Source organism: Pan paniscus, chromosome 16 (assembly GCF_029289425.2).
Source record: "Pan paniscus chromosome 16, NHGRI_mPanPan1-v2.0_pri, whole genome shotgun sequence".
In the NCBI taxonomy this organism is placed as follows: Eukaryota; Metazoa; Chordata; class Mammalia; order Primates; family Hominidae; genus Pan; species Pan paniscus.
Window position 1 is genome coordinate 41,805,214 of NC_073265.2, and position 10,177 is coordinate 41,815,390.

The 10,177-nt window shown below is 43.5% G+C and overlaps 1 protein-coding gene across 4 annotated transcripts in view; it reads right to left on the reverse strand.

The window, feature by feature from the left end:
* Nucleotides 1–8,893, reverse strand: part of ARPP19 (cAMP regulated phosphoprotein 19) — a 30,394-nt gene extending 21,501 nt beyond the window's left edge. For 2 of the 4 annotated variants that reach the window (XM_003827851.8, XM_063596647.1), the window contains exon 1: nucleotides 143–347. In XM_003827851.8, the coding sequence (XP_003827899.1) occupies nucleotides 143–187 (45 nt within the window). In that variant the 5' untranslated portion in view covers nucleotides 188–347. Of the gene's footprint in view, nucleotides 1–142; nucleotides 348–431; nucleotides 538–637; nucleotides 1,579–8,726 lie in introns of those variants that run through there. The other 2 variants (XM_034938774.3, XM_063596648.1) reach the window with 2 other exon arrangements.
* Nucleotides 8,894–10,177: the final 1,284 nt, after the last annotated feature.

The following is a 10,177-nucleotide window of genomic DNA, read 5'->3' on the forward strand; positions in this document are numbered from 1 at the left end:
GAAGCCAAAGGTGGGGCGCAGGAGCCTCGGCCTCCTGCGCCTCGGCCCCGCATCTCGGGCGCGCCCCTCCGCCTGGCGGGAGCAGGCCGCCCGCCAGACCCGGCCTTGGGCAGGGCCCAGGGCTCACGCCCCGCGCGCTCACCTTCTGCTCCTCCGCGGAGGCTGCCTCGGGGACTTCCGCAGACATAGTGCTCCCTCTGCAGACGAGACGCCGGGAAAAGATGCAATTAGCGGGTGGCCGAGGCCACCCGGCCGCCGCCGCCTTAGGCCCGCCCGCCGCCCGTCCCAGCTCTCCCAGGGCCCGCCGGGCCGCCTCCGCCCGCGAAAATGGCCGCCGCCTTATGACGACACGGAGCCGCGAAACGCTCCGCTGGCCAAGGCCCTCGCACGCCGGAGCCCGCCTGCCCCTCCCGCACCGCGCCCCTACCTACTTGACCCCGCTTCTCCCGCTCGCTGTCGTCCAAACACTTCCTTTTTTCCTTCAAAGGTCGCCGCTCCTGCCTCACCTCACATCCGTTTGTGGCTGCCGAATGCTTCCTGGGAATTGTAGTTTCTAAGTGGAACCGCCTCTCCCCGCCCTTTCCTGTCCACTCTGGTCCCCTCGTTCTAGGAGCTTTATTTTACTCTTTCCACTTACCCATCCTCGCCTAGTTCTGTTCTCCTCGCTCTCCGCTCTGTAGCCACACAGGCTGTCTTTTGGGCACGCCAAAAGTCTTGCTCCACTCTGCCACGCCTTCACATCTCCAGTCCTACGTCTCTGCCTCAGAACCTTTCCTTCCTAAACCTCTACACTAGGCCAGAGCCACCTCTTAAAGGCTGTCACAGCCCTGTACAGTTCCTCAACAACATGAACTGTATCATTACACAATTGTCGTGACTTTAGGTCACCTTTCCTTCTCAGATAAGCCGCACCAGGGCAGGGATCTCGTCTATAATTACTTATATTTTACTCTGAGGGTCCAGAACTTCCTAGATATCTAACGAAGGAATTCAGATTCATTTGTCCACTCCCACAAGCTTACCGAAGCTGCTAGCATTGAGCTCCCCCAATGACCCTTTTATTTGCCAAGTCCTGCGGTTTCTTACTGAATCCTCAATCTACTTGATATCTGAATAGTTACTCGCAATGTTTGTTGGTTCCAACAAAGTGTCCCTCAGAAACTTGGAAATAAGATTGCCCTCTAAGAGTTAAACTAGTAAAAAGCCACAGAAAATGAATGCATTTCTGGGGGCAGGGGAGCAATTGAAAGATCCTAAATGCCTGGATAAGGAATTTGGAAACCATCGAAACTCAACCAGGATGTAGAATCTCAGACAGGAAGAATTGCACTGGAATTGCAACTAGAAAAACAAAAAGAGTTAATATTGCACTCCTTTTGGAGAAACGAAGGAAGGCATTTGTCAGCCAAGGAAGTATTGAAAATAAAAGGGTTCAACAGGCCAACTGTTTGACAAAGATATCCCTTAAGAATGTCTCACGCTGGGCTAGCTGAGAAACTGTAAGATCCACGACATATTTGTTCTCCTTCTATACTCACAAAGTAACATACTGAAAATTTGCCTTTCCCTTAAGCAGAACTGCAGAGAGAAAGAAGAGTGCAGTAGTTAGGCCACTGAAGCATTTAACAGTTGTATTTTTATTAATAAATTGACTGACGTTCTAGTATATGTCCTATATCAATGTATTTGTGAACTTGGGTTAAAATCTGATAGACATACACTTAATGATGAAACTCAGCCTCAAGAAAATTGCCTGTGGCTGGGCACAGTGGCTCACTCGTAATCCCAGCACTTTGGGAGGCCAAGGCGGGCAAATTGCTCGAGCTCAGGAGTTCAAGACCAGCCTGGCCAACATGGCAAATCTCTGTCTCTACAAAAAGAAAAAAAACTTTTTTTTTCTTTTTCTTTTTGAGACAGAGTCTCAACTCTGTCACCCAGACTGGAGTGCAATGGCACAATCTCGGCTCACTGCAACCTCCGCTTCCTGGGTTCAAGCAATTCTCCTGCCTCAGCCTCCCAAATAGCTGGGATTACAGTTGCCCACCACCACACCCTGATAATTTTTTGTATTTTTAGTAGAGACAGGGTTTTGCCATGTTGTCCAGGCTGGTCTCGAACTCCCGGCCTCAAGTGATCCACCCGCCTCGGCCTCCGAAAGTGCTGGGATTATAGGAGCGAGCCACCACATCTGGCCTTTTTTAAAAAATTGGCTATGTGACCTTGGATAAAAAGAATCTGTTTCTGATAGTGACACTCGCAGAAGGGGAAGTTTGAATTTCTGGGGGCAGACTTTGGTCAAATGGAGAATTCACCATGGGCAATGCTCCACAATGAGGACCTGTCTGGAAAGCCATTCTTTCCCAACTAACACCACTCTGCATCATTATGAACCTTAATGTGTAAAACTGCACACTGGTCCCCAGCACCCTGTTTGTCAAAACTTCCTTCTCTTGATCTCCAGGATACTATTGTCTCATGGATTTCCTCCTACTTAACCTCCCTGTTGAATCTTAACCTGCCTCTTAATGGGAGGATTCTAACAGTTCTGTCCTTGGATCTCCTTCTCTTCTATGTTTACACAGCCTCCAGGAAATAACTTCCACCTTCATAGTTTTTTTTTCTTTTTTGAGACAAAGTGTCACTCTGCCACCCAGGCTGGGGTGCAGTGGCACCATCTCAGCTCACTGCAATCTGCCTCCTAGGTTCAAGTGATTCTCCTGCCTCAGCTTCCCAAGTAGCTGGGACCACAGGCACATGCCACCATGCCTGGCTAATTTTTGTATTTTTAATAATTGTAGGCCTGGCGCGGTGGCTCACACCTATAATCCCAGCACTTTGGGAGGCCGAGGCGGGTGGATCACTTGAGGTCAGGAGTTCGAGACCAGCCTGGCCAACGTGGTAAAACCGTTTCTACTAAAAATACAAAAATCAGCTGGGCATGGTGGCGGGCACCTGTAATCCCAGCTACTTGGGAGGCTGAGGCAGGAGAATTGCTCAAACCTAGGAGATGGAGGTTGTAGTGAGCTGAGATCATATCACTGCACTCCAGCCTGGGCGACAAGAGCGAAACTGTTTCAAATAATAATAATAATAATTTGTAAAGACGGGGTGTTGCTGTGTTGGCCAGGCTGGTCTCAAACTCCTGGCCTCAAGTGCTCGGCCTGCCTCGGCCTCCCAAAGTGCTAGGATTACAGACTTGAGCCACTGCGCCCGGTGGACATTCATAGTTTAAACTGCCATCTAGGGATACCTTGTTTTTTGGGGCTTCATTTTATTGTACTTCTAGATACTGCATTTTTCACAAATTGAAGGTTTGTGGCAATCCTGCATCCAGCCTCTATAGGCGCCATTTCTGCAACACCATGTGCTCACTTTGTGTCCGTGTGTAACATTTGGGTAATTCTTGCAATATTTCAAACGTTTTCATTATTATTATATCTATTATAGTGATCTGTAATCAGTTATCTTTGACATTACTATTGTAATTTTGGGGGAGTACCACAAACCACTCCCACATAAGACAGTGAACTTAACCAATAAATGTGTATGCTCTGACTGCTGTACCAACCAGCATTCCCCTGTCTCTCTCTCCTTGGGCCTCCCTATCCCCTGAGACACAACGATATTGAAATTAGGCCAAATAATAACCCTACAATGGCCTCTAAGTGTTCAAGTGAAAGGAAGAGTTGCATATCTCTTCCTTTAAATCAAAAGCTAGAAATAGCCAGGTGCGGTGGCTCATGCCTGTAATCCCAGCATTTTGAGAGGCTGGGGCTGGTGGATTGCTTGAGCCCAGGAGTTTGAAACCAGCCTTGGCAATATGGTAAACTTCGTCTCTACCAAAAATACAAAAATTAGCCAGTCTCATAACCCGGTCTCTAAATAAACAAATAAATAGATTAAACATTTTTAAAAAGCTGGAAATGATTAAGCTTCGTGAGGAAGGCATGTCAAAAGCTGAGACAGCCAAAAACTAGGCCTTTTGTGACGAAGCGTTAGCCAAGTTATGAATGCAAAGGAAAGTTATTGAAGGAAATTAAAAGTGCTACTCCTGTGAACACATGAATGATATGAAAACGAGACAGTCTTATTGCTGATATGGTCCAAGTTTTAGTGATCTGTATAGGAGAGCAAACCAGCCACAACACTCCTTTAAGCCAAAGCCTAATCCAGAATGAGGGCTTAGCTGTCTTCAATTCTGTGAAGTCTCAGAGAGGTGAGGAAGCTAAAGAAGAAAAGTTTGAAGCTAGCAGAGGTGAGTTCATGAAGTTTAAAGAAAGAAGCCATCTTCATAACATAAAAGTATAAGGCAAAGTAGAAAGTGCTGATGGAGAAGCTGCAGCAAGTTATCCAGAAGATCTAGCTAAGCTAATTGACTAAGGGGGCTACAATGAGCAACAGATTTTCAATGTGGACAAAACGACCTTCTGTTGGAAAATGTCATCCAGGACTTTCATACTAGAGGAAGTCAATGCCTGGCTTCGAAGCTTCAAAAGACAGGCTGACTCTCTTCTTAGGGGCTACTGTGGCTGGTGTCTTTAAGCTGAAGCCAATGCTCATTTACTATTCTGAAAATCCTAGGGTTCTAAATCTGCTCTACCTGTACTCTGCAAATGGAACCACAAAGCCTGGATGACAGCACATCTGTTTACAACATGGTTTAGTTAATATTTTAAACTCACTATTGAGACCTACTGCTCAGAAAAAAAAAATCCTTTCAAAATATTGTAGCTCATTGACAATGCACTTGGTCTCCTAAGAGCCCTGATGGAGGTGTACAAGGAGATTAATGTTGTTTTCATGCTTTCTAACGCAACATCCATCTTGTAGTCCATAGATCAAGGAATAATTTCAACTTTCAAGTCTTTTTTTTTTTTTTGAGATGGAGTCTTGCTCTGTTGCCCAGGCTAGAGTGCAGTGGGTGCAATCTCAGCTCACTGCAGCCTCTGCCTCTCGGGTTCCAGCGATTCTCCTGCCTCAGCCTGCTGGGTAGCTGGGATTTACAGGCACACACCACCACAGCTGGCTAATTTTTTTATTTTTAGTAGAGATGGGGTTTTGCCATGTTGGCCGGGCTGGTTTCGAACTCCTGACCTCAGGTGATCCGCCTATCTTGACCTCCCAGAGTGCTTCAAGTCTTAATGGGAAATACATTTTGTAAAGCTATAGCTGTCATATACAGTGATTTGTCTTATAGATGTGGGAAAACTAAATTGAAAACCTTCTGGAAAGGATTCACCATTCTAGATGCTGTTAAGAACACTTGTGATTCAAGGGAGAAGGTCATTGTATTAACATTAACAGAAGTTTGGAAGAAGTTAATTCCAACCCTCATGGATGACTTTGAGGGATTCAAGACTTCAGTGGAGGAAATAACTGCAGATGTGACAAGAAGAGCAAGAGAACTACAAGTGGAGTCTGACAATGTGACTGAATTACTGCAATATCATGATAAAATTTGAATGGATGAAGAGTTGCTTCTTATGGATGAGCAAAGTAACTGGTTTCTTGAGATGGAATTTACTCCTGATGAAGATGCTGTGAATGTTGTTGAAATGACAACAAAAACTTCATTTGTATTCATTACCAACCTCTCTTCATCCTCCTCTCCCCTCTTCCTTCGCAGCTTCTGGTAATCACCATTCCTCTCTCTATCTCCATGAGATCCACTTTTTTTAGCTCCAATATGAGTGAGAACATGCTACATTTGACTTCCTCTGACTGTTTTATTTCACTGAACATAATGACCCCAAATTCCATCCAGTTGCTGCAAATGACAGAATTTCATTCTTTTTTATGGCTGAATAATATTCCATTATGTATGTATACTACATTTTCTATACCTATTCATCCATTGATGGACACCTAGGTTGACTCCATATCTTGGCTATTGTGAATAGTGCTTCAGTAAACATGGGAATGCAGATATCTCTTTGACACACTGATTTCCTTTCTTTCTTTCTTTTTTTTTTTTTTTTTTCCAGAGACAGTCTCACTCTGCCAACCCAGGCTGGAATGCAGTGGCTCACTGCAACCTCTGCCTCCTGGGTTCAAGCGATTCTCGTGCCTCAGCCTCCCAAGTAGCTGGGATTACAGGATGCATCACCACACCTGGCTAATTTTTAGACAGGGTTTCACCATGTTGGCCAGGCTGGTCTCGAACTCCTGATGACCTCAAGTGATCCATCTACCTCGTCCTCCCAAAGTGCCAAGATTACAGGCATGAGTCACTGCACCTGGCCAAGGATCTGAATTCTTTTCTTTGTTTTAATTAACATTTTTTTTTTGAGAGAGAGTCTCACTTGGTTGTCCAGGCTGGAGTGTAGTGGTGTGATCTTGGCTCACTACAACTTCTGCCTCCCAGGTTCAAACAATCCTCCTCAGCCTCCCAAGTAGCTGGGATTACAAGTGTGTGCCACCATGCATAGATAATTTTTGTAGTTTTTTGTAGAGAGAGTCTCACTGTGGTGTCCAGGCTGGTTTTGAACTCTGAACTCAAGTGATCTGCCCACCTCGGCCTCCCAAAGTGCTGGGATTACAGGCCTGAGCCACTGTACACAGCCATATGTCTTCTTTTGAGAAATGTCTAGTCAGGTCTTTTGTGCATTTTAAAATTGGATTATTTGGGGGTTTTTTTTGCTATTGTTTGGGTTGCTTATATATTCAATCTCTTGTTTGATGGAAGTTTGCAAATGTTCTTTGTAGCTTCTCTTCTCTTCACTTGTTTACTCTGCTATGCAGAAGATTTTTAGCTTGATGTAATCCCACTTGTCTATTTTTGCTTTTGTTGCCTGTGCTTTTTTTTTTTTTTTTCTTTTTGAGATGGAGCCTCGCTCTGTCACCCAGGCTGGAGTGCAATGGCGCGATCTCGGCTCACTGCTATCTCCGCCTCCCGAGTTCAAGCAATTCTTCTGCCTCAGTCTCCCGGGTAGCTGGGATTACAGGCACCACCACGCCTGGCTCATTTTTGTGTTTTCAGTAGAGATGGGGTTTCACCATGTTGGTCAGACTGGTCTTGAACCCCTGACCTCAGGTAATCCACCCACCTCGGCCTCCCAAAGTGCTGGGATTATAGGCGTGAACCATCGCGCCTGGCCTGTTGCCTGTGCAACACCTGTTGAGGTGTTACCTAAAAAGTCTTTGCCCAGACCAATGTCCTGGAGCATTTACCCAGTGTGTTTTTTTAGTAGTTTCAGGTCTTACATTTAAATCTCTAATCCATTTTGACTTGATTTTTGTATATGGTGAAAGATAAGGATCTAATTTCATTCTTCTGCATATGGATATCATTTTCCCAGAACCGTTTACCAGAGAAACTGTCCTTTCTGCAGTGTATGTTCTGGGCATCTTTGTCAAAAATGGGTTGGCTGTATATTTGTTTCTGGGTTCTTTATTCTGTTCCTTTGGTCTATGTGTCTGTTTTTGTGCCAGTACTATTCTGTTTTGGTTACTATAGTTTTGTAGTACAATTTGTGTAGTATAGAAATTTTAACAATATTAACTGTTCCAATCCATGAGCAAGGGATAGCTTTACATTTTTGTGTGTGTTCTCTTCAATTTCTTTCATCAGTGTTTTATAAATTTCCTCATAGAGGTCTTTCACTTCTTCACTTAAATTTATTCCTAGGTATTTTACTTTTTTTGTAGCTATTGTAAATGTAATTGCTTTTGTTTTCAGATTGATTGCTACAATAAAATATTTTAAAATATTACATAAACTTAGCTCATAAAGCAGTGGCAAGATTTGAGAGGGCTGACTCCAGTTTTGAAACCAGTTCTATTGTGGGTACGTAAAATGCTATCAAACAGCATTGCATGCTACAGAGAAATCTTGCGTGAAAGGAAGAGTCAATTGATGAGAAACTTCATTGATGTTTTATTTTAAGAAATTCTCACAGCCACTCCAACCTTCAGCAACCACTATCCTGACCAGTCGGCAGCCATCAACATCCAGGCAAGATCCTCCACCAGCAAAAAGATTATGACTCCTTGAGGGTTCAGATGATTGTTAGTATTTTTTAGCAATAGATTATTAATTTTTTTTTTTAGAGATAAGGTGTCACATTGTCACCCAGGCTGGAGTTCAGAGGTGCCATCATAGCCCACTGTAACCTTGAACTCCCGGGCTCAAGTGACAATAAACTATTTTTTACTTTTATTTATTTTAGAGACAGGGTCTCACTTGTTACTGAGGCTGGAGTGAGCTTGGCTCACTAACCTTGAAATCTTGGCCTCAAGTAATTTACCTGTCTCAGCTTCCCAAAGTGCTTGGATTACAGGTGTGAATCACCATGCCCAGCCCTATAATCTGTTTTTTATTTAGGGTATCTACATCTTTTTAGACATAATGCTATTACACACTTCTAAGCTATAATATAGTATAAACGTAACTTTTTAAATTATTATTTTGAGGGGAGTTTCGCTCTTGTTGCCCAGGCTGGAGTGCAATGGCATGATCTCAGCTCACTGCAACCTCCACCTGCTGGGTTCAATTGATTCTCCTGCCTCAGCCTCCCAAGTACCAGGGATTACAGGCATGTGCCACCATGCCTAATTTTTTGTATTTAGTAGAGACGGGGTTTCACCATGTTAGTCAGGCTGGTCTTGAACCCCTAACCTCAGGTGATCCACCTGCTTCAGCCTCCTAAAATGCTGGGATTACAGGGTGCTCGGCCAAATGTAACTTTTATATGCACTGGAAATAAAAAAAAATATGTATGACTTACTTCATTGTTGTGGTCTGGAACCAAACCTGCAACATCTCCAAGGTATGTGTGTATTCTAGATTAGTGCTGTCTTATAGCAACTTGTGTGATGGAACTATTCTATATATGTGCTCTCCAATACAGTAGCCACTAGCTACATATGACTATTGAGCATTTGAAATGTAACTAGGGCAACCAAGGAACTGAATTTTTAATTAATTCTATTAGCCATAGGGAATAGAATCATGGAATGACCCTTTAGACAGAGATTCTCACTAAGTTTGGGGCAAGGTCCAAGAAGTGATGTTTAACCAAAGTTCCCCTGGTGATTCTGATGCATACATGCACAAAATAGTTTTTTGATTTGGAACTTGATAGGTGTATAAAAGCTTTAAAAAGAACGGGGTTCTTTTTGAGGTTTAGTTGGCCTAGTTCAAGAGTTTATAGGAATAAGGAGATGAAGTAATGTCTCCCTCCATTCAATCCTCAAACAATTGAGAGAGGAAATTCACCTTTATCATCTGAGTGTAGCAAACACCAAAAACAGAATACATTTTGAATGAGAGGAAGAGACTGGAAAATCAACTCAGGGAAAACAAGTGAGATACTGAACACCAAAAATCCTGGGATGAATGGTGATTTCTATGAGCAAAGCCCAGAGATTGTTAACTGAATAAACAGGTCAGATAACTGTAAACAGCAGTTTCAACAACTTGCTTGTTGAAAGTGGAACTTAGAAAGTGGATGATCCCACTTCTCTAGAGACTTAGTGGTTGGAACAGGAAAATTTTGAATATATTAAAAAGAAAGGGCTGGGTGCAGTGGCTCACGCCTGTAATCCCAGCATTTTGGGAGGCAGAGGTGGGCGGATTACCTGAGGTCAGGAGTTCGAGACCAGCCTGGCCAACATGGTGAAATCCTGTCTCTACTAAAAATACAAAAATTAGCTGGGCATGGTGGCAGGCACCCAGCTACTCAAGAGGCTGAGGCAGGAGAATCAATTGAACCTGCAAGGCGGAGATTGCAGTGAGCCAAGATCACGCCACTGTACTCCAGCCTGGGTGACAGAGAAAGACTCATCTCAAAAAACAAAAACAAAAGCCAAAACAAAACAAAAAACCAGTGAACAATAGGGTAAAAGGGGACCTGGAAGAGACTTGAAAAACTGAATCTTTACCTCATGCCTCCTGACAGTATATTACGTCAAATAGCTTCTGAGTTGCATTAGGATATTCATTCCCAAAGTTGTAGGTTTTAAAAAAACTGGACACTTGAGGTAGGCATTTCCTTACTATATCTCACTTACCACATGGAAAGTTATTATCTTCACTTCCAAGAATATTGATGTAAAGTATATTTCTGGTGGAAAAATATAATGGAAATGAGGAAAAAAGGCAAAATATCACTGTAGTAGAGTGAAAAAGACAATCTTTAACCCAGATTGGAATTCTGGTTCTTCTACTTATTGCCAG